The 22,605-nt window shown below is 35.7% G+C and overlaps 2 protein-coding genes across 7 annotated transcripts; both read right to left on the bottom strand.

Moving 5' to 3' along the window:
* Nucleotides 1–1,897: 1,897 nt before the first annotated feature.
* LOC130711386 (plant UBX domain-containing protein 7) lies at nucleotides 1,898–9,322 on the bottom strand. 2 transcript variants are annotated; one of them, XM_057560974.1, is made up of 10 exons: nucleotides 8,950–9,322; nucleotides 8,362–8,495; nucleotides 8,167–8,280; nucleotides 7,250–7,445; nucleotides 5,956–6,033; nucleotides 5,767–5,835; nucleotides 4,711–4,854; nucleotides 4,484–4,580; nucleotides 3,918–4,177; nucleotides 1,898–2,412 (listed from the first exon to the last, which is right to left on the bottom strand). In XM_057560974.1, the coding sequence occupies exons 1-10, from the start codon at nucleotides 9,049–9,051 to the stop codon at nucleotides 2,248–2,250; spliced, it is 1,359 nt and encodes a 452-aa protein (XP_057416957.1). In that variant the 5' UTR covers nucleotides 9,052–9,322; the 3' UTR covers nucleotides 1,898–2,247. The 2 variants fall into 2 exon arrangements, with proteins under 2 accessions (XP_057416957.1, XP_057416958.1); XM_057560975.1 differs by having other exon boundaries at nucleotides 3,918–4,168.
* A 4,979-nt stretch (nucleotides 9,323–14,301) lies between these two features.
* Nucleotides 14,302–21,727, bottom strand: LOC130711907 (replication protein A 70 kDa DNA-binding subunit C-like). 5 transcript variants are annotated; one of them, XR_009010807.1, is made up of 9 exons: nucleotides 21,314–21,726; nucleotides 19,463–19,585; nucleotides 19,318–19,359; nucleotides 18,978–19,196; nucleotides 18,463–18,649; nucleotides 17,689–17,811; nucleotides 17,422–17,571; nucleotides 17,268–17,339; nucleotides 14,302–14,681 (listed from the first exon to the last, which is right to left on the bottom strand). XR_009010807.1 is itself a non-coding variant. In XM_057561678.1 (3 exons), exons 1-3 carry the CDS (start codon nucleotides 21,470–21,472, stop codon nucleotides 19,138–19,140), a joined length of 486 nt encoding a protein of 161 aa, XP_057417661.1. In that variant the 5' UTR covers nucleotides 21,473–21,726; the 3' UTR covers nucleotides 19,132–19,137. The 5 variants fall into 5 exon arrangements, 1 of the variants encoding a protein (XP_057417661.1); XR_009010806.1 differs by having other exon boundaries at nucleotides 18,991–19,196; nucleotides 19,318–19,585; nucleotides 21,314–21,727; XR_009010804.1 differs by having other exon boundaries at nucleotides 19,318–19,585; nucleotides 21,314–21,725.
* Nucleotides 21,728–22,605: the final 878 nt, after the last annotated feature.

The following is a 22,605-nucleotide window of genomic DNA, read 5'->3' as shown; positions in this document are numbered from 1 at the left end:
TTTTGGTCCCATCAACCTCCTCATTCCCCCCACCGACCTCCCATACACCACCAACGCTCCCCCGCCCACCTCCCCTTGACCCCTTCAAAACCCACAACACAAACTTTCAAGGTGGCTTCCCCCATACCCGAATTCAGCTGGGGGTACGATACTCCTGTCGACGTGTATCAAGTGCGTGCGAGGATGACGTCATAATTTTGAAATATCATTTTTGTTGGTTGTTAATTATCGTAACTATTGTTATCAATTCCATCCAACCCCAGAACCATTATCATTCATGAATTAATCCCTAAGTTAAGTTACTATGGTAAGTTAGGTAAAAATATTAACCCACGGTAAGAAGATTAAACCATGGTTAGAATTTTTGAAACGATTTTCCCAAATTGAAATCATTTAAGCTTCCAATTATAGCCTCTGTGTTCATCTTCTTCCATTCTTCTTCTTCGTCTTCTTCTGTTCCCAACGTGAACGATAAACTTCAAATGTTACGCCTTCAATCCTCCGACTTCGAAGTATTCTCCATCGCGATCAAGTACAAGGTAAGATTCTCTACCTCGACGAACTTTGCATGTGTTGTGATGTTTCGCCACTACTCTTCATCTTTTTCAGTTTTAGGTTTGAGATTGGCCTTTGGATGAAGGATTTATTAGCCTATTGTGTTTGTGTTTTGGTTCAGGGTCTAGAATATATGACATGCATGATTTCGTTTGTGTTGGTTGATTGTGTGAGTTTTGAAAGGACTTTAGCTTCCTAGGGTTATTGGAATTATATAGGCTCTGTATAATTTTTGTTGTTTCTTTGATGGATTTTGTGGATTAAATCTTTGCAATTATCTTATACGTCATAACTTTATCAAGCATTATCTCACCTCAATAGACAGATTAAATAATTCATCATTTTAATATATATGAGTAAAATGATTGCTAAGCTTATACACACCAAACAATGGATAAACTCATAATGTGTTGCATAAGTTCATACTATCATAAAACGAGTCCTAAAACACTAATGGTGTTTGTTCAGAGATGGTTTGAGTAGAGAGAAAGAAGGTAGAGCATTAAGCTAAAAATAGAACTCCTCGCTTGTTCGGTTTGCATCTTACAAGTGGAGAAAGCGACTGAAATGGTGGGTCCTACCACCACCTAAATGCAATCTTCTCAAAGAGCAATAATTCATTATCACTTCACATTCTCTCCCATCTCATTTTCACACTTTTTTTTTCTTTTTATGCATTTCCTATCATATAACATATCATATCACTAATTTTTCTCTTTTCTCTTCTTATTCATCTAAGGTGGAGGTGGAAAAGAGGGGTGAATAACCATAATTCCTTCTCAAATTGAGAACCATATAAAATATCATGTCTTCTTCATGTTCTTTAGTTTCCTTTTTTACCCTAGTTTCCTTTTTTTACCCTTCATAATTTATATATTGAATCATACATAATATTTTATACATAAGGTAAAAGTGCCTTTTTACCCAAGTTAATTTTCTCTCTACTCTATCCAACCAAACACCAAACTCTATCCAACCAAACACCAAACGAAGAGAGAAAAGTCACATCATTCCCTCTATCTGTCTATATGCCAATGAACTTATAAAATCTACTTTATTTCTCACATCTTTTTCTCTACTCATCTTCTCTTATTCTCTCTTTTCTCTTAAACAAAACATTTTATATTGTATCGTAAAATATGCTTAGATAAACTTTAAAAAACTTCAATATGAAATAAATGTACATTTCCATGGGAATTGTCGTAACCATATAATTATAGTACATAGTGAAATTTAAATAAAATAATCTGGATTATGTATATACAATTAAAAAGACAACATATTAATCCCTTTCAAGTGATATATGTCATGCCTTCCATCAAAGAAATAAAACACTTAATGATTAGGGTGCATGGAGAACTGCTTTCCACGCTGAAGCCAATTTTTCAATTAAAACACAAACGGACAAAGTTAAGTCACTACTACCAGAGTACCAGCAAACATTTGTCCAGTAAACTTTTTGTCTTCGAACAAAGCATTAGGAGAGAACTAAAAACCTTGATATATTTTCGTTAATGATACCCATCATTCAGATTCATAGTCTATACACACAAAAAGTTAAATAAAACTTCCCGTTTTCTCTGAATATAAACTAGCCTCATACCGAAAGGTGAAAAACGGGATCCATATAAATAGGTATCACCAAACCGAATTTCTCAGGTCTGAAAATTCAACCTACCAATGAATCTGAACTCAGTCCCAAGTCACTGAAATCATGGAGTTAGCAAGGCCTGATTCCTCGAAGGTTGAATTGCTTTCATAGTCCAGATTCTTAGATGCTCCAGGAATTGCTTGTGTTAATCTAAACAGCTTTGTCTCGTCTTCCCCTAGCTGAGCAGAAATGAATGACCACAGCAGCTGCAAGAGAAACAAAGAGTCACTCAGATGATCCAAAAAAGATAAATAAACTAGTTACAAACACAAAATCACCTCAAATACTTGATTTAAACATTTAAAGAATCATGCATTTTTAAGAAGTCGGTGAATTCACCAGTTCGTAAATAACATAACACTCCTTCAAATTAAGAAAATAAAATCCTTAGAACCTTAAACCTGGCCAAGATAATTACCATTTCCATCCACCTATCATTAGTAAAATAACTGCCATGGATCCCTCAATCATCAAATAAAACACTCATGAACTCTCCAATAGTATCTTAGTGCATAATTAAATCATGCAAGAAGGGTGTGCATAATAAATTTAAGACTAACATGACTTGATCCCTATATAGTGCACTTTTTTGTTTTAATCCTTATCCTTGTTGTCTAAAAGTAGCCCATTTAGCCTCACCATTAAAATTATTCAATTAAGTAAACGATGAAAAAAATAGAATATCAGGTCATCACAACTATGCATAAAAAATGGCATACGTATGTAACATGTACTCCTTCTCACATCTCCTTCCTCACATCTCTTATGCAATGCGTCACCACATCTTACATTGCATCCGGGGATATGACAAATGAATGAGAACACACAACACAAGCTCATCAACCATCTTCCCCAAGATCCAATTTATCACCCACTCCAGTCCCCACAGCCCTATCAGAAGATTGCCCAAATCATTAACTTTGGTGGTGATGCCCAGATCTAGATCATGGCTGTCATCACCACTCTCGAACCCGGCAATCATATCACTTTGCAGATGCTTTGATCCTTATCTTTGTTGTCTCTATTGAAGTTGAATAAAGGACTTTGATGCAGAGCCCCGAATCTCTGATCACTCCACATCCTCCTAAGGTGTAAAGCTTCCATCTCACAGATAGACCCAATAGTAAGAAGAACCAGCAGACAAGTTTGCACATATCAAAAAACATTCCTTCTTAACTATTGTGCTCAGTAATGATGTAGCTTTAGCTTTCCATTTGTTGCATCACCCCTTAACAAAATTACATCGATTATAAGGACTAAATGCGGTCATTTTTTTTAAATAGGGAACAGAAACTAAACCCAAACTACAGATTGACCAAAATCAAAGTTCCTTGCTATATTCATAGGAACTGAAAAAATTTGTAACATTTAATAAGGCCAGAGACTCAGTATCATAAACCTCCACAACAGTCTCCATTTCACAATGATGTTGCACCACAAGAGCATAAGCAGATATAGAATCGTACCCAGCAGTTCTTTGAAGAGGGAAATATAAAGCATACACAACAACAATAATAACAACAACAAAAGCCTTATCCCACTAAGGAAAGGGATGCAACACGAGAACTTCCGAGGAGGTCACTCATCTTAGTACTTCTATCACTCAAGCACACAGCTGTGGAGTTCTAAAATGGCAGAAGTCATACATACAACCAATGACAGCATACCGTTCAATAAATTCCTACAGGAATATGAGAGCATCATGTCTTACCTGAATAGGATCAGAGCGTAAGAAGTTACGCTGAACCCGGCGTCCATCTGGAAGTCGGACACCAACTCTGCAAAGGAGATTTCTTTCAACCTTAGGTTCTTCAGGCAAGGTTGGATACGTGGGCCTCTTTGGCAAGGCTGCTTCTTGCTGATTGACAGCAACATCAACATCTATATTATCTCCTCCAGTCATGCCTTCCAATGAAGCTGCCAGAGCTCTTTGAACTTCCTCATCCTCCTCTTTACTCTCATCTACTATGACTTTGATGTCAAATAAGATCAGGATGGTGATGAAAATGTGTGCAAGATAATTTTTTCGTCAGTATTCAGGCAGTACAGATTTTCAATACAAAAAAAAAAAGAGAAAAAAAGAAGATGCCATGATCAGAAGTGAATTAAGGTGTGTGAGCAAGGTTAATTTCAATAGATATGGAAGGTATCAACTATATGGAGAGTTGATAAGCAACAAGAAGTAAATAATTAAACATCACACAATAATTACACACCATAAACATCAAGACATTCTGACACTGAACAAACTGGCACAGATAGAGACTAGTAACAAACCTTTAGCTTTTGGTGGGCTAGTACTTCCTCTAGGACGCTTGTGAGATAAGGTAGTGTGATGATCCTTAGGGCCAGCATCAAGGAATCCTAGTAAACCCTAAAAGCACAAGACTCATCAAATCAGCAAGTGTAAAAAACAACTGACTACAAGATTCACACATGAATGATGTTTCGGTTTCCCTAGACAAAATTTCCATCATAGTATGTTAAAAAGTCGTATCACTTACTTCCAACAAGCTTTCAGGTTGAACCATTCCAGACCAGGAACGCATCTTTTGGCCAGTGATGGGATCGATAATAAGCACAACAGGAATAGAATCCAGTCTGTAATAAGTACAAACCTTTTTGCCTTCAGTTGTATCATCATACACCTACATGCAAAATAATAAATTAATAATAAATTAATAATAATTGAAGATGGACAACAGCATATAATACAAAAATCTACTATAAAAGCATGTGTTAAGTATTAGAAACTATTAGGGTCCTAAATATTAAGCCCAGTTGTCTTGTGGGTCTGAGTCTAGTTTATTTTTATCTTATATTTTAGGAGCAAGAGTATATCTTTAGAGAAGGATTTAATAATAGATTTCCCTAGTAAAGAAGCATTTTCCTTCTTTGTGTCTTTTATTTTTCTATTTTCAAATTAGATTCAGTATTTTTATTAACTAAAATTACCTATTTGCCCTTATCTATAGTTGCTCAGCTGTTAGGGTTTTCACACTCCAACAGAAATAAATACTGCTGCAAATATCACAATAAAGCCCAGATGCAAGCTGTAGATACTATCACTTTAAGCATTGGAAATTCTGATGAGTTACAACTAAGAATAATTGCCCACTAATTGAAGTGGAACAATCAGAGCAATGTTTATGCAAGCCAAATTGCCAAGACTCAAACCCTCCCATCTAGAACCTAAAGCAGCACACACTACTAAGTACCATACAATCACTATTTCTTTCCAAATCCTGGTCAAAGAAAATCCCTCAGCCATCTCAGTCCTTGAGAAACCCCAAACAGAAGTAGAAAAACTGAAAGGAGATAAACAAAGAGGGATGTGTAAGAGTAAGTGAGCAACACAACCTAATAAAGCATGGTTTCAATTATCCTGGCAGCCTTACGGTGTCATTTTCAGTTATCAAGATTCAAGAGTGTCATTTTCAGTAATCAAGATTCAAGAGACAGAGCAACTATAATTGTTTGGAAAGCTAGCATGCGAAATAATAGTTACATAGAAAATGAAATAACTACCACTATTCAAGTCAACAACGCAAAAAACTGACCTGCCAGAATATGAAGTTCGTACTGATGGTCTGAGAAACAGCTTCATTGGCCCATGTATCCCGATTAAGCTTCACAAAGCAAACATACACCAGTAATGTTAATGCTTAAACAAAGCAAACATACACCAGTAATGCTATCGCTTAAACAAACAATCAAGAAAATGTAAATGAATCACCAAGATACAATACCATATGTGAGCTGAATTCCTTGTTAGATTGTATGTTCACCAATAACCATTTGTCCTGCAAGGAAGCAGCACCTTTTGCCTGTATTCAAAGACCAAACCATGGTCAACTCAACTGCATATCAATTGCATGTTTCATTATTTCAATATTTCACTACACATCTCGAGTGACCGTCATCTTTTTTCCTTTTTTAATTTATTTGGTATGTTCTCATTCATCCTAGATTGATTGTTATTGTGTTTAGGCTGTGACACATTATTATTTATTACAAATATAATTAATTTTCAGTAAATTTTATGTATACGTATATACATGTGTGTAGCTTGATTTATTTTGTATTATAATCTTCAGGATAGTGGCCATCCCACTATCTACTATCCTGCTATTGTGTTTTTGGGCTCGGGTACTCCATGCTACTATCCAAGATTGATAATATGGAGCTGGCACGTACCCAAATATTCAAAAAACAGAAAAAAAAATACCTATGTAATATAGAGATGGATGCCAGCTATATCTGCTTTTGGGTCGGCCGCTATCCGGGAATGACAAGCCTGACTTTTATATTCATTTTGAAGCACACTATGATAAAAATGAATTTGTATGTAGAGCATCTTAAAAATTTAACAGATGCATACATAAGCGCTAAGGTCTTACGGGACATCTCATTATCTTCTAAAATAGAGAGGGTATGTGAAAATTAATAAAACAGAGGGAAATCTTGTGTAATTAACTCGACATTTTAAAATTGAACAACAGCAACAACGAAGTCTTTTACCACAAGGTGGGGTTAACACCATAATACCTTGTCATGTATCATTCACAAATATATCATCTACCTATAAGTCTATATTAATGATTTAGCCTATACTTTTCCTTGATCTTCGTCTACAGTAATGACTGGATTATCCGCCACCAAATCAACCCTCTTCATAGGTGCCTCTACACTCCACATATACTCAAATCATCTCTAAGACTCAACTTTACCGTCTTTCCTACAAGGGGGGCTACCCCAATTTTCTCCCTAATAGTTGTGTTCCTACCTCTATCCTGTCTCGTGTACCCTCTAATTAATCATAGTATTCTCAGCTCCATGACACTAAATTAGTTTCTCATTTATTTTTAGTTGCCCAACATCCAGTCCCAAGCAGCATTTAAATAGAGCATAAAAATAATAATTAAGCTCAAGTTCCAACAAAATTGAATAAACAGATATTGGTTGAACTTGAGCTTGAGCTTGGGTTGACTCAATTCCACCTCTAAGAGAATCTGAAAAGACTATACTAAGAAGCACATTTACCTTGTCAAAAGAACCATTGAACATCAGATGAAAAGGAGGGCGATAAAGTGAAGCAAGATTATCACGAGAACTCTCAGGTGTTGAGGCAGCACCTTGATCTGATTCCCAAACCCCTGGACGTCTCATTTCCTCTTCAAAGTTACGAAATGCAACTAGGGCGTTTGGTTCCTGTGGACGCTGTCCAAACCTTGATGCTCTGCATAAACATGACAAAATACAATTAAAAATAAATAGTTTGACGTTCAAAAAATCACATATACACTAAAATAACAAAAGATAAGGCTTAGTAACTTCAAAAACTCACTGAGCACAACTAACAGATAAAATTATTTCCTAAATAAACAAGTATCCAAAAAAGTATTACTTGGCTCTTGACTTCAATATCGCTTCACAAGGTATATATTAAGTTATATTATGGAACAATCTACATGTTGCCAGTGTTACGCTTCTTAATAGATCATCACCAGACTGTCTACCCAGTCACAACAATTCCTCTTTTCTTTTACCTTACTCTCTGCAGTTCATCATTAGAAAGTCCACAAAGCCACGCATAGATAAAGGGAGAAGGACTACTTATTATATGGATATGTGTTCCAATGACTGATAAAAACACTGAATATACATAGAAACAAAAATAATCCCAAGATTAGTGATTTAATGAACTACGAACATGAAACTAAAGGAATGCTAGGAAAACTGAACTTCATTCTTCAAGGATAGGCCATTGTAGTTGAAATTAAGTGATATCACAGTTAAGACCTAACGGAATCGCATTTGCATCAAAATGAATGACAGAAAGACCTAACGGAATCACATTTGCATCAAAATGAATGACAGAAAGACAAAAACACTAAATATCTGCAGCAAACCCTTTGGTTTCCAAGGCAAACAAATAAATGAGGAAGAGTAAGACATACCCAAACAGCATTGCATCGTCATAAAGAGTTTCCCTTATCACAGGTAAGGGAGGACGTACATCTTCTCCATCATTATGGCCACTACTTTCATTTGCAGCATCCTTCCTTGGTTCACTACAACAACCGCAAGTTAGAAAGCAACCAACAAAAGACTGCTGATTGACGATATCAAAATCATAGTTCACACTACTTTACCTTGAAGTTTGATGATCAGTCCAGGAATCAGCATTTTCTAAAGGCGGAGTGTGTGACGAAGGCGGCGGCACTGCCCCAGCTTCATTACCAATCAAGAACAGCTGAAGAGCTTCCTCAAGTTTCCAACTCGTGGCCTGTTACAACGACAACAATTTATAGATCCCAATCACATTCTATGCATCAAGCTTCACAGTTAAAATGCATGTATGCATGCCTTTCTATCACTAATTTAGTTTCACTCTCCATCACTCAGTCTGGCCCTTAAAATCAAGTGACAAGACAAGTTTTTCACACAACACTCACCAAACTGAACTTCTATACAATCTATAATACACCCCCATTCAATCCATACCCATCAAAAACACTTTTCTACACAACAACACATAAGATGAGCTTCCCTGCATAATAGATCACAGCAAAAAAAAAACTAACAATATAAATCACAATCCATTGACAACAATTTCAGGACCCAAAAACAAATTTCAAAACCCATGTATTTTCCAATTGCAGATTTAACCACTGATCATGCAAAGTTCCAAACTTTTGGAGTAAAACAGGGAAAAAAGTGTGACAGTGAAAGTGGTGAACCTGGAGGAATTGTCTGGCGGTGTCGGCGGTCTGACCCTGAGCGACCTCGAGGAAGGAAGAGACCATGCTCTGTTGCTCAATGGCGGATAACACTCCCTCCATTGATTCCGATGCGGTGGTGCGATTCGTTCGTCGAGAATTTGGGAATTAGGGTTTCGAAGTGGAAGGGAAGGTCAAGATTCATAAAACGAAGAAGCGTGATGCATTGTTGTTCAGTCAGTTTGCTGAACCTACTAGACAGACAGATAATAGCCTCTTCGTACAAGCAAAAAAGCCTTTTCATTTATCCTACAAAATCAAAATCTTGTTTATCCTTCAATCAAAATCTTGGATCCCAAACGTGTCATCCATGAAGATTTTTATTTTTTGTAGTGGATTCACCTCCTAGATTCATCTTTAGTATTATTTATAGGCTTAATGGTTCAAAGGCCCCTGAGATTACAAAGGGAATCAAATCCAGGACCTAGAAAAATTTTGCATCAAATTGGGTCCCTAAAATTTTTTTTTAATTCAATTAAGGTCAAAGTGTGCTAGAGCTCAATTTTGTCCCAGTCAGCAATACCACGTGGCTTTTTTATTTTTTTTAAATTAAAACTTTATTTTTTAATTCCAACTCATTTATTTAAGCAGAAAAAAAAGAAAAAACTTAATAAAATCCCGAATCTAATAATCCCTTACCTAATTTTTTTTAGAAAAACTGAATAAGATATATAGATAAAAGAGAAAACCAATAGGTAGCAAGTACAGGAAACACAAAGGGACTAACAAAAGTTCCCCCAGAATCAAACTAAACAACATAAATTAGAAACTAGGAACTAAAGGAACAAAACCAAAACAAAAAAGAAAGAAAACATAACAGTTCCTGGAGGAAGCAGAACACCAAAAGCAAAGTCAGGAAGCAGATGCCACTAAGCTGCACAAACACGTCTGCAACCGGCCATAAGAAAATGTCAGATGAAGAATTATCACATGCACATCAACCAGCCATGACAAAACCTTGAACCCTAATTATCTCTCTAAATCCATTTCTTCTTCTTCCAAGTCCAGATCCAACATTCCTCTGTTTCTCATCTCCTCAAAGCAACCCATCTATGTTGGAATCAAAGAAGGAATTCTGAAATAGACTAAACCCTGAACCCACCCACCTCCATGCCACCCAGAACCTACCACCACCATCAACCAGAAACTCAGAAACCACCCACCACCATCACCAACCTCTTCACGCCACCCCAAACCCAGAACCCATCACCCAGAAGCCACCACCACCCCTCAGATCCATCGAATCACAAGAAGAGGAACAATGTTGCTTCCAAGCGGCGCTCCCTAAGGGCCTCGAGATCATCGGAACAGTACGAATCAGAGAGAGAAAGAGCGTGATGGGGGCGAGAGAAAAAGACGACTAACCCAACAAACCCATTCACCACCGCAAGCCACCACAAGCCCAGGACGACCACATATGATTTAGAGAGAGGGAGATGCGGGGCGGTGGCGACAGGGAAGCGACGGTGGAGCGCGACCCACACGGAGGGTTTGCCGGGTAGGGGGTGGGGGGTTGGGTTGGGGGTGGGGTGAGGTTGAGGGTGGGTATGGTGGGAGAGGAGGGAGGTCGATGAGAAGTTCAATGAGATTTTGGGAGAGGAGGCTGAAAGGGTATGGTGGGAGAGGAGGCTGAAAGGGTTCAATCTAGGGTTGAATTTGGAGCTGAAAGGGTTCAATTTAGGAAATTTTAATTATTAGATTAGGTTAGGGATTAATTAGTTTAGGTCATTGTTTAGATTAGAGATTTATATTTAGATTATAATTTTATTAAGTTTTTTTTTCTGCTCATATAACTGACTTGGAATTAAAATTAAAATTTTAATTAATTTTTCTAATTAAAAAAAAATAAAAAAGCCACGTGGTAAAGGTGACTAGGACAAAATTGAGCTCTGGCACACTTTGGCCTTAATTGAATTAAAAAAAAATTTCTAGGGACCCAATTTGATGCAAAATTTTTCTAGGTCCTGGATTTGATTCCCTTTGTAATCTCAGGGGCCTTTTGACTCTTTAAGCCTTATTTATATTGCAATTTTTATTATTTATTGTATATAATTAAAATTTAATTTAATTTGTATCTACTAACTAACGTGTAACGCGTAAAATGTTCTACACATACATTTATTTTAGTATAAAGCAAAAAGAGGAAAAGAGACAAGTAACAAAACAAACATGACCAACTAAGTTCGAACATGTGCTACTCCTAACTTATTCGAGCGGAGAAGCAAACTCATCACCTCGAGAGGAAAAGCAATGGTCACCAAGGATTCGCTTTGACCGACAGAGGCTAGGGCTGCTTCCTTCCCACCGCGTCCTTCCTTGTGTGTCGGAGATATAAAGCGAGTGCACCGGGAAAGAATGGGAACTGGGAGTTTCATGCTTCGCAAGGAAGTTCGCACGTGTGTTACCCTCCATCAAGGTGTGGGAGAGCCTCACAACCCAAGGGCGGTCCAAAAGATCCCTAACATCCCAAATCAGACAAGCTTATTTGTGGCGACACCATTTTTCATTTCAAATAATTTTTAATTTAAATTTGATTATAATATAGCAAATTGATGGATTCTAATTGAATGACTAGGTCCAAAAATTACCTGTTAATAGGGGTGGTAATATGGGTTGCGGAGGTGGGTTGGACCCAACCTGCTATTGGCCCGTCAAAATGTGGGTTTGGTTGGACTAGCCCACTTTTGGGATTTGGGTTCAAAGTCTCAACCCAACTCATATTTTGGTCAGTCGGCAGGTTGACCCCACTTAGAGAATGATGAAATAAAAATAAGATTGTACAATGAGTAATTTTAAGAAATCTTTCATTTTTTTTATGTTGACACATGTAGAAATTAGAAAATATTATACATGTTCTTTATCATAAAATGTTATAAACTCAACAAGAAAGTCTGATCCATAGCAATATCAAACACATATTTACCATGCGTTGTTATTAAAAACTATAACTATAACCTCAATAGTAGCTATCAAGTATAAGTGTCCAGGGGCGGAGACAGGAATTTTAGAAAGGGGTAACTAAGATCTAAAGGAATATAATTTGAAAGAAAATTTCAATTTTTATGAAATAAAGAATGTGTAAAAAAAAATATAAACAGAACAAGAAAGAAACAGCAGCCCAACGGAAGCAAAACACCCTTTGTTAAAGGCTAAAACTTAAAGAGGACTTTTTACAAACAGTTGGTGTGCTTAATTTTTATCACTTTTTTCTACAAACAAAACACAAGCACCGCAAATTCAATCTCATATAATCAGACCAATTAACAAGGTTATTAAAACTAGACCGGTTATCAAATTGGTGAGAGCACTGGTTCATGGTTCATTGGTTCAATCGTAGTTAAATCATGACCTAACCGTTATAGCCGCTATAAATTAAATATAATATTTTAAAAAAATATATAGTAGATTACACAAATAAAAATTAATATTAAATAGTTACCAAACTTTAAGTAAGAAGTTAAATTTATAAAAAAAAATATCATAGATTCAAGTTTATTTCTAATAGTTTTAAAGGATTGTTTTAAAAATTAGCGCAAAAATAGTTATTCTATGTTTCATACTAGTATTAAACTCGTGCGATGCACAGACCCTTAATACGTAATTTTAACAGGTGTTAATGTGTTATCACTACTTGAATTTTATACGATCTATAGCAACATAGAAATTATGACAAAAATAACGTTAAAATAAGCAAGAGATGAATTAGATGACAAAAATAAATACTCATCCTACATCAAGTCAAAAGTCATTTTATATGATCCGTAATGCACAGACCCGTAATACGTAATTAATATCTACATTAACCGGTTTTGTACCGCTTAAGAGTGAACTCCTCGATTGTACCATGTTTTATATATAAATTATTATATAAGTAGATAAATAATTTTAAATAATTGGAGCTGAAAATAAAAAATTAGTTTATTACTATTAAATAATCAATATTTGTAATCAATTGGTTTTCACTTTGTGACACGTGATAAATAATAAAAATTAACTAAATTAAAAATATTATTATTTCAAAAGTACTTTATATTTCAATTATTAATTTATCATATAAGTAGATGAAAAATGAAATTATTATGTAAGTAGACAAATAATTTTTAAATAATAGGATATGAAAATATTAAATTAGTCTATGCCTACCCAAAATTATTCATCTGTGGTTTCTTTTTGAGTTTATGCCAACCCAAAATTTATAGCAACTAAATTGGTGTGTTTGGCTAAATTCCTTTTTCACCTATACTCTTTTAATTTTATGGAAAAGAAATAGTAAAAGATAATTCTTATACAATTTCAATTTCATGTCACTTGGCAACAACAACACTTGAAAAATAACATGCACTACACGAACTGGAAATAAATTGCACGACTTCAACACGGAACACGTGAGCACACTACGCTTTAGGTGCAGTGAAATTCAACTTTAAAGGTAGTGTTATCTGGTATTATAAAAAAGAGCAATTCATCCCCAACGCGAAATCCCATGCGCCTGACAAAATTGATATCAGCCTGTATCGAAAACACTCTGCTGAGGCTTGCCTGGGGGCCATTTGATTGTCCATTCATCTACAGTCTCATCGGGCAGTATCATGTTCACTGATTGAGGACGATGCTGGAGAAAATGAGTAACAACACCAGAAGGAATATGCTACAAAAATTAAATAAAAAAATACTAAGTAAGGGAAAAATTAGATCCGTTATAGATAGAAAAGGATGTGAACAAACTAATACCAATGACTGGTCTCTAGTGCTAAGTGCAGAAGTAAGAAGAGTATACCATAACGCTTCTTAAGGAGACGATGCTTTAGGATTTCATTTGTAGACGATAATTTATTTTTGGTTAATCTATTAGTGTGGTTTTATCTATTGATATTAATAACACCAAGTATGATATTGGATGATCACATGATTACGTAGAAAAGAATATTGTGGTTAAGAGTATCAATAGCATTCAAAGTTCAAGTGATCAAGGACACCATGTATCGAAAATGGCCCTTGTTTCTCTGTTCCACTTTAAATGGTTCCAATATAATTCAAAGTTCAAGTGATGAAGGACACCATGTGTGGCAAATGGACCTTACTACTAAAATAACATATGGGAAAAAAGGATAAACTGTTTATATTCTTCACGAAAATATACATGAATCCAAATATATACTTGGCTCGCATTTCTTTTACATTTCTTCCATTCTCTCACAAACGAAAAAATGCTGAATTAGGTGAGGCTATTAAAAGGTATTATTACTTTGCAAAAGAAACCATTTAGATTAGATTCTTAAAGGTATTATTAATTTGCAAAAGAAACCATTTAGATTAGATCAAAAGGTATTATTAGCATGAACAGTGCCATCAAGTACCTTGAAATAATAGGCTTTAGATTAGATTCTTAAATATGAACTCCTTTATATCATTAAAATGCTTGACTATCGCATGGGAGCACCTCTGGTGATATGTACTCTACACACTGAGAGTTAACACACAAAGATCAAGAACCACAAACTACAATACCTTCCTAAACTATCACGGAAGCAAATTAACGCTCCTTCTGCAACCCGCCTCACTCTTGTCCAGCTGAAGATCACGTGGACTCTTAAAGATGGTTGCTCCCAACACCTAGTTGTTTGTCACCCTCAAAAGCTCTACATTGTAAACTTTAGCATATTTTCGCTTTCACTTATGATCTAAGGTATGTCCTGAAAAGGTGAAAACAAATATACATTTATAAGAACAAAAAGTGCAGTGTCATTAACAATAAGAGCATGATGTATATAAAATTAAATGACCCAATTAAATAGGAATAGTCTATATTAAAGGCTTGTTCCTAACATCAAAGAGAAGGATAAAGCATAGCTCAGAAAAATAGGGAAAATTAGGATGCAGGATATATCAGGTCAGGAAAATCTTGAGTGGATCAACATAATCATTAGAAACCTAGAGTGAGCATTACCTAAAGCAGAAAAAAGACAAAAAAATGTGTATATTTAAGGATTATGTCTCTTTTATCACTAAAATGAAATATATCAAGGATAGACTTGTATCTGAATCAGCCTTGGAAAGATCAAGTATATCATTTATAAGTTGAAGAAACAAATATCCTAAAAATAGCATGAGATCAAAGACATGTCTTCATTCTAGATCAAGCTATGCGGTACAAAGAATTACAACGATGCTAACAACCCCAGATAGTGAAATTCTTATCTCATGAGACATGTTTGCCAACATTTGTTTGTTTCTCCTATTAAAAGATTTCTTGCGGCAAACACAGATTTGAACATGTAATGTGAATGATTTATGCAGTTTTATTTCCTTGAACAGTTACTGTAAGATCAAGGTTTGATCAGTGGTTGCATCTCTATATTTTGATGATTACAATTAAGGTTTGTGATGATGAACAATTGTGGTACCCTAACGTTTGTCTATTTTAGTTGTGACAAACAGGTTCTGAATCTGACCCAAGTCTATTCATTCAGAGGAAGAAGAACCAAGGGTTACTAAAAAGAGAGCTCTATAGCTTACCATGTTCGTTCAGAACAGTGGCAAATCCTTCAGAAGTTCTGAAGATGGAAGCTCTCAAGAAGTACTGAAGAACCGGAGTCAGAAGTTCTGAAGACCAGATGTTCCAGCGGAACGGTCCAGAAGTAGAAGACTCATGTTCTGAAAACTTGAAAGAAGTTGGCATCTGAAGACCCTAGCTTTTCTAGCTCTGACGTTCAGAAGTTCTGAGGAACTTGTTCAGAAGCAGAAGTTGCAAGGTCAGAGGATCCAAGCTTCCGTCTGACTATGATCAGAAGCTTCACCAACATTCATATGAAGCACTCCAGATCTCAAGTCAGCGGGTGAAAGGACAGGTCGCTGTCATAGTACAAATCGTACAAGCCTCAGTCTGTCCGTCACCTACCTCGTGCAGCCTAGCAGTCTGATATTACAAGATTGCCACTCCAACGGACAAAACCCTAGCAACGGCTACATCATATGCCTTGGAGTATTTAAAGGCTGAAGATAGAAGAAAGAAGCCAAGAAACTTTGCTGAAATCATTCAACTTATTCGAACAATCTCTTAGCATTATTTCTTCACTGTTCTTAAACATCTGAGTTTACTATTAGCTTTTTAGAAGCATTTCTTGTAAACCCGAAACCTTTTACATTACTTTGTAAAGCTCCTTAAGAGACCAAGGTTGGTCGGATCTTGAGAGGACTGAATCAAGGTTGATTCACTGTTTAGCTAGTCTTAAGAGGATCGGTAGATCAGCTTCTTAAGAGGATACTAGTGAGAAAATCAGTGTATTGTTAGTCACTTAGCAGGTAGCAAAGTGCAGTTGTAACACTCATTGGTTTTAGTGAATTGCGTTCATCAGAAGAAGGAAGAAATCACCTTCATGGGTGGACTGGATTAACTTGAGCTTTTATCTCAAGTGAACCAGGATAAAATACTTGCGTGCTTCACTTCTTATCCCTCTGCACCTAGTTCTTATCTTTGAGTTTGGAAAAAGTTAAAAAGTATATCCTTTATTCAAAAACTCTATTCAAACCCCCACTTTCTAGTGTTTTTCGCACCTTCAGTTACATCCATTCCCATGTAATTTATTCTAAACAATGCTTAACCATATAAATGAGCTTGGCTGAGAGTGGATATATCAAAAAAGAAAAAATAAATCCATGGTGAGGCCCCCTCTCGATAGAGTCATGCACAAAACCATATAAATGAGCTCGATTAAGAGTAGATATATCAAAAAAGAGAAAGAAACACATGGTCAGGCCCTCACACGCAAGAATCCTGCAAAAATCCAGCAAGAAATCACACCAAAATATCATTGAGAATCCTACAACAAAGACAGGAGAGCAAAGCCCTTTCTTTTCCTGTCGTACAACTCAAAAATATGGTGCAATTTGAACCTGCGTCCAAACCAAGTAGGCACGTATGCGAAGAATTGAACATAATGCATAAAAGCTATAAGAATTATAAAATTAACCATCTTTCTCATCACTTCCCTGATCATTCCACAAATTCTGCATATCTTTAAATTGAAGAAATTTGATATCACTTTGAGTAATCACTCCATAAAATGAGCTATTTAAACAAAATGCATAACATTTAATTTGTTGTCATATGAATGTGTGTTTACCATTTAGAAAGAAGAAAAATAATTAAGAGTGGATTAGTGGTTAGTGCTTTATAAAATTTGCAAGAAAACTTAGGTACTACGTTAAAGTATCGAGAATAAAGTTAAAGTAAATATAACTGATTAGTATAAGGATGCAACTATGAGTACAACTAATACCTATGGATCTGACTTGGATAAGGATGCAGCTCCCGAACCATAACTCCATCAGTTTGTGTTCCAGGTGAAAACCTGAAAAAGAAAATACAACTTATGAGTACATAGAATAATGAGAAAATCATTTAAAACTTAAAATTCCATAAGATTGACTCACTCTTTTGTCTTTCATAAAAGCTGTCCACTAACTTCTCGAGTTACATAAAGGGAGGAACATACAGGCAGCTGCTTCAGAAACAAATCCAATCAGTTTTTAACGATCCATTCTTCTGAGCCTCCTGGACCGGTGTATGATCTCAAACTCTGGCTACAAATAAACCCCACAAAAGAGGTTTCAGTTTTGATGCATTGTAAAACTAACCGGGAAAAAAAAAGATGGAATCAGCTTTAAACAAAATCTTTAAAAATCTTGCCTGAGACATACTTTCCATTGTTGCATCCTGAAAAGAAGGTCCATCAAGTAGAGTGTTAGAAAAAGAAAAATTCTACATCTACCTCCAAGCACTCAACAACAGAGACAATGATGCATATGCACTAAAATTCGCTCCTGTTAATGCACATCAAGAAGGTCATGCTTTCATAAACACTGGTCTGAAATACAACTATAGTTCTTCACATGAAATTAATCAGTACTTGTTACTTATATAGCTAAACTACTTATAAACTACATTGTACCAACATCCAATGCACTTGGACTTAACACAACCAAACCAATAAAAACATAATCAATTAAAAAAACCTACAACATGTAATTTCATATAAATCAGACTTCAGATCATTCTCAAAAGAAATGGTGCTTATGTTTACATGAATAAAGAAATGCTACAATTAGTATTGTGTTGCCACATCTGTAGTTGAGAGTCTTACTTTTTTCTTAACAACTGTTGAAGAGCATGAAAGGTCAAAAGGGAAAGTCATATTGAAATAATGTTAGACACGTTTTGCCTATAGAGAATGATCTCAAATGGAAGGTGCAGATTCAACATAAATTTATATTAAAGAATCAGTCAATGTAGTTAAATAGCACCTAAAATCAACCTCAGGCATTTACCTCTCATGAGTTCACTATTTCAGAAAGCACATAGTGTATTACTCACAAGAGTTCATCGACTGCGATAATGAGAAATAGAGAATATCTTGCTCTGAAATGTATAAAACTCAGTTTGCTACACAAATCAAATCACCAACAAAAGCTTACTTATTTTATCAACTGAATCTGCTAACTTCTGTAGTTCATCAGGGCAGATATGGGGTAGTGAGTAAATCCAAAATACATCACTGTCCACTTCCCCAAGAAGTCCTTTTCAGTAACGTGCTTCCCATGATGGTTGGTAAGGTGAAATGGACCTTTCCCGCATAAGGTTCCTTCGAAACATTATGTATGTCTACAGAAATAAAACTAATCAGTAAATGAAGAAAATATCGATGATACTTCAGAATTAGAATCAAATGCAACAGGAAATGGATCTATTTGATGATTGATCTGATTTATTTTCATACTACTCCTAAGAAACAAAGATGTGGCATGATATATCCTGCATCCTAACTTCATCCTGCTAAGGTTTTATAAAATCAAATACGTTAGAATCCCTTCAAAATAAACATATCATAATATAAGCAAACCATGCCTGACTTAGAATCCAAAAAAAAAAACAACCATGACATGACTCTCAGGTAACCTCCACATGCATAATCACAAAATGCTCAACTCACCTTAGTAATCTACCTTCAATATGTCAAGGCCTATCATATCTGTTCAAGACCCGTATCAACCTTCATCACACACACTGAATCAAAAAAACATATCACCAAATCTAATAGAAACTTCCACAGTCTATTTTTCTATTTGCCCCTGGCCCTCTGCTCCATGTAGTCAGAAAATATACTCACGTGTCTTGAATATGGTGCGAATTGACACTGCAGACACCAGGCCTATCATATATGTTCACCAAAAAAAAAAAAACGAATATGGTAAGATCTCAAAATTCAATATTACCAACTACAATGACCATAGACATAAAACTCCTAATACAAACACTACAAAATTACTCACCAATAAGATATTCAGATTCATTCATGGTGCGAGCAATTTCAGCTGAGTTCATAAATAAAAATCCATGCATAGGAATAAGGGAAGACTCATCAGGCACTATCCTAGTCCTATTGTTGGAAAGGATCTTGAATTCATGTTGTGATACCTTGTAGACTCCAACATTAGGGACCACAGAGAAGAAGCTTATCCTATATATATTTCCTTCCACCACCTCTCCAAAAAGTTTCCTTATGGGTAATTTTCTAATAGTTGCCTCAATTCTCAGGCCCTGCATGTTATAAGTATTAATATTTATTTAGAAAAAGATGCATAACAAAAATGATGGAAATGTATCATAAAAAGGGCACAATTGTACACATACTAAAACTTGCACCATCACATCCTACACTTGATAAACAAAATATTAATGGTAAATTCGTTTAAACTTCCAAGGTCTATACAATCATAATATAACATACATGTTTCTACTGTGTTATTTAGAAAAAACTACTAACCACGAACATAAATTTTGCAGCAACAAATAGCAAATGTAGAGACTCAACCTACATATATTTATATATTCTAATTCAATACTTCTGGCACGTATCCATGGAACAAAGAAAGCCACAAGACAGTAAACTCCAAATGAGCAACAAATTGCAAACCAGCACCCTCAACCCACAAATCCCAACGTGCAACCAGCAGAGATAAGGGACTCCAATCCAAAAATTCACAGTCCAGGAATACTACCCCACCATTATAACAACTGAATACACAGGAGAGGCAATCTGTTTGGTTAGGTATAAGTTTTAGAGGGAGTGATCTTCTGCCATTACACAATTCAAAGCAAAAACTTGGAAAATCAAATTAATCAATTTAAGCATTCTGAACAATCATTATAATTTATAATAGTCATTTTCAAAAGGTCCTTGTTCACAAAACAAAAATGAGCCGAGTAAAACCTCCCCAATTTGCTATACATTGCAAAAAGAAAAATGTAGGCAAACTACCACAAGCATCTATAACAAACCATAAAGTGTGTCATTTAAAGACAAAAACTTAACTTTGTTCATAACCTATTGATTCCTGCAAACTCTTATTGTTTATCATATATCTAGTCTCTTCCTCCATCTTTCTTGCACACACTCCCTCTGAATATTTTTCCCTCCTTATTTTGGATCAAAATTCATATTTTTTTGCTTGAGTTCTCTCTTACTGCATCACCTTCCCATATTCATGCAAAAGTTTCATTCATACTTCTTAAAATGGGGCTTAATCATCATTTCATTTGTGGTGAAAGACTTGGCTTTGTTTGCATTTCTCTTTTGTTCATGATAATTTCAAGCTGGATCCCCCAGGGGTTACTAAGTTAAGGTAGGTGAGCAATTTTTGAAACTTTTTAAGTTCAAACCAGATCAAAATAACCTTGATATATCTTTTTATGTTTTGACAGCTAGGAAAAATTGCAAACAAAGTGGTTTGGACCAGGTAAAATTTGACTGTAAAATTCCTTTCTTCCTCAAGTGATTAGCATGAGTTAGAAAAGAACACAAACATGACCAAGCATTATGATGGTTCTTCCAGAAATTAAGTGAGGTTAAGACAATATTAAGGGAATAAATTGGCTCAAGGCCACCGAAATGTGAGAGAAGGTGTAGGTATTATTGTTGTTTGAGCAACAGAAGCTAGTACCTTCTAGTTTATTCTCTAACCTTATTCTATTCTCATTCAAAGTGGCCTAATATAGTTTATTGCTTAAAAATCAATTCTTCTGTTCTAAGTTTCAGCACTTCCTTCATAAATATAGAAGAGTCAATATGACAAATAAATCTTGGAGGTAAGCATTATGTAAATGGTCCAATAAGGAAGGAGATGAAAAAAAGAAATTCAATCAATATCACATCTGGGAATGTGAATTTTATATGCAAAGTGAAACATAAAAATATGAACAAACTTTCACACACTTCTGATAAATACAGACCATAGAACCTTATTCAAGGAGAACATTAGAACAAACCTCAGCATCCATCAACACCAACTGGACTGCAAAAGGATTTTCTAGGTCAGCAATTGGGCACATCTCCCAAATCCTAAGAACACGAACCCTAATCCTCCATGTGTCTCTTCCATGACAAATGCTTGCAACTGAATTGAAACCGCCTTTAGAGGAAGCCATCAGACCCAACGATCAAGATAATAGAGGTAATTGCAGTATACTATCAGGTGGAGTAATCGATAGCTCACAACTTGCTAATGACTGACCATGGATTGAGCTTTTATAGCGGAGACGATGAAGAATTTGGAGAAAATCAATTGCAGATATGGGGGCAACTTCAGTACAAATCGGAAGCAGCAAATAAGGCAAATGTCCATGGAAGATACATTACAACGCTGGAAGATATTGGCAGTTGTTGGAACCGTACATGCTACTGATGAAGGAGATATCAGGGCTAGAAGGGAATCAGGAGTATGGGCCAGTAAACGGGCCGTTGACCCGGCCCATGAAAGTGGGTATGATGAACAGTACTAAAAAATTAGAACGGTTATGTGCTCAAAAAAAGGGATGAACAGTTGCCAAATTCTTCTTGAAATAGTAGGGTTTAGATAAGTTAAAAATATTCTTTTATATTTTATTTTATGTTGGAAAGAGGTGCAGCTCTATTGTCAAATAAAAAGTGCAGCCCAGTAGCTCTCACGTCTAATAGAAAATGACCCATATGTAACAAAACCTTAATACCTATTTCTAATTTCAATTGTTTTTTGGAAGGCTAAATAAATTCATTAAGTAGTAACACTAGGGGTGTTACAACCCAATTACAAAAGAACAAAATAGAAGAGAGAAATAGAACTGTACAATAAAAAACAGAGAACAACACCAGAAAGGACCAAAGACTCACTAACACCAACAAATTGGATTTAACCCCAACCAGATAGAACAATAGGATGAGAGAATTCTCAAGTCACTCGAAATTGCACATGTCGTCAGAGAAAAGCAAGGGAGTGGGAACCACACTCACGGTTATCTTCCCAATCCTCACACAAAGTGTCCTCCTCTTATATGTATATGTAAATACGGTTGGTGCCCATCCCTGTTTGCAGTGCTGGTTGTGAAATTTATTACTTGTATTTGTGATCCAATACCTTTGTCATATGCTCAATCACAATTCACAAGCAACACAATGTATTCAGCAGTGGATAACACTCTTGCTGCAACCCAAAACACAATATGCCTAGAGACATATGAACAGCTTCAAACACAACCTTCTCTCACCTTTTGGGTTCTTTCATGCACAGGATTTTCATTTTCAT

The sequence above is a fragment of the Lotus japonicus genome, chromosome 4 (assembly GCF_012489685.1).
Source record: "Lotus japonicus ecotype B-129 chromosome 4, LjGifu_v1.2".
NCBI classification, from domain to species: domain Eukaryota; kingdom Viridiplantae; phylum Streptophyta; class Magnoliopsida; order Fabales; family Fabaceae; genus Lotus; species Lotus japonicus.
Note: the sequence above shows the minus strand (reverse complement) of the source record. Positions and strands in the feature narration are given on the sequence as shown.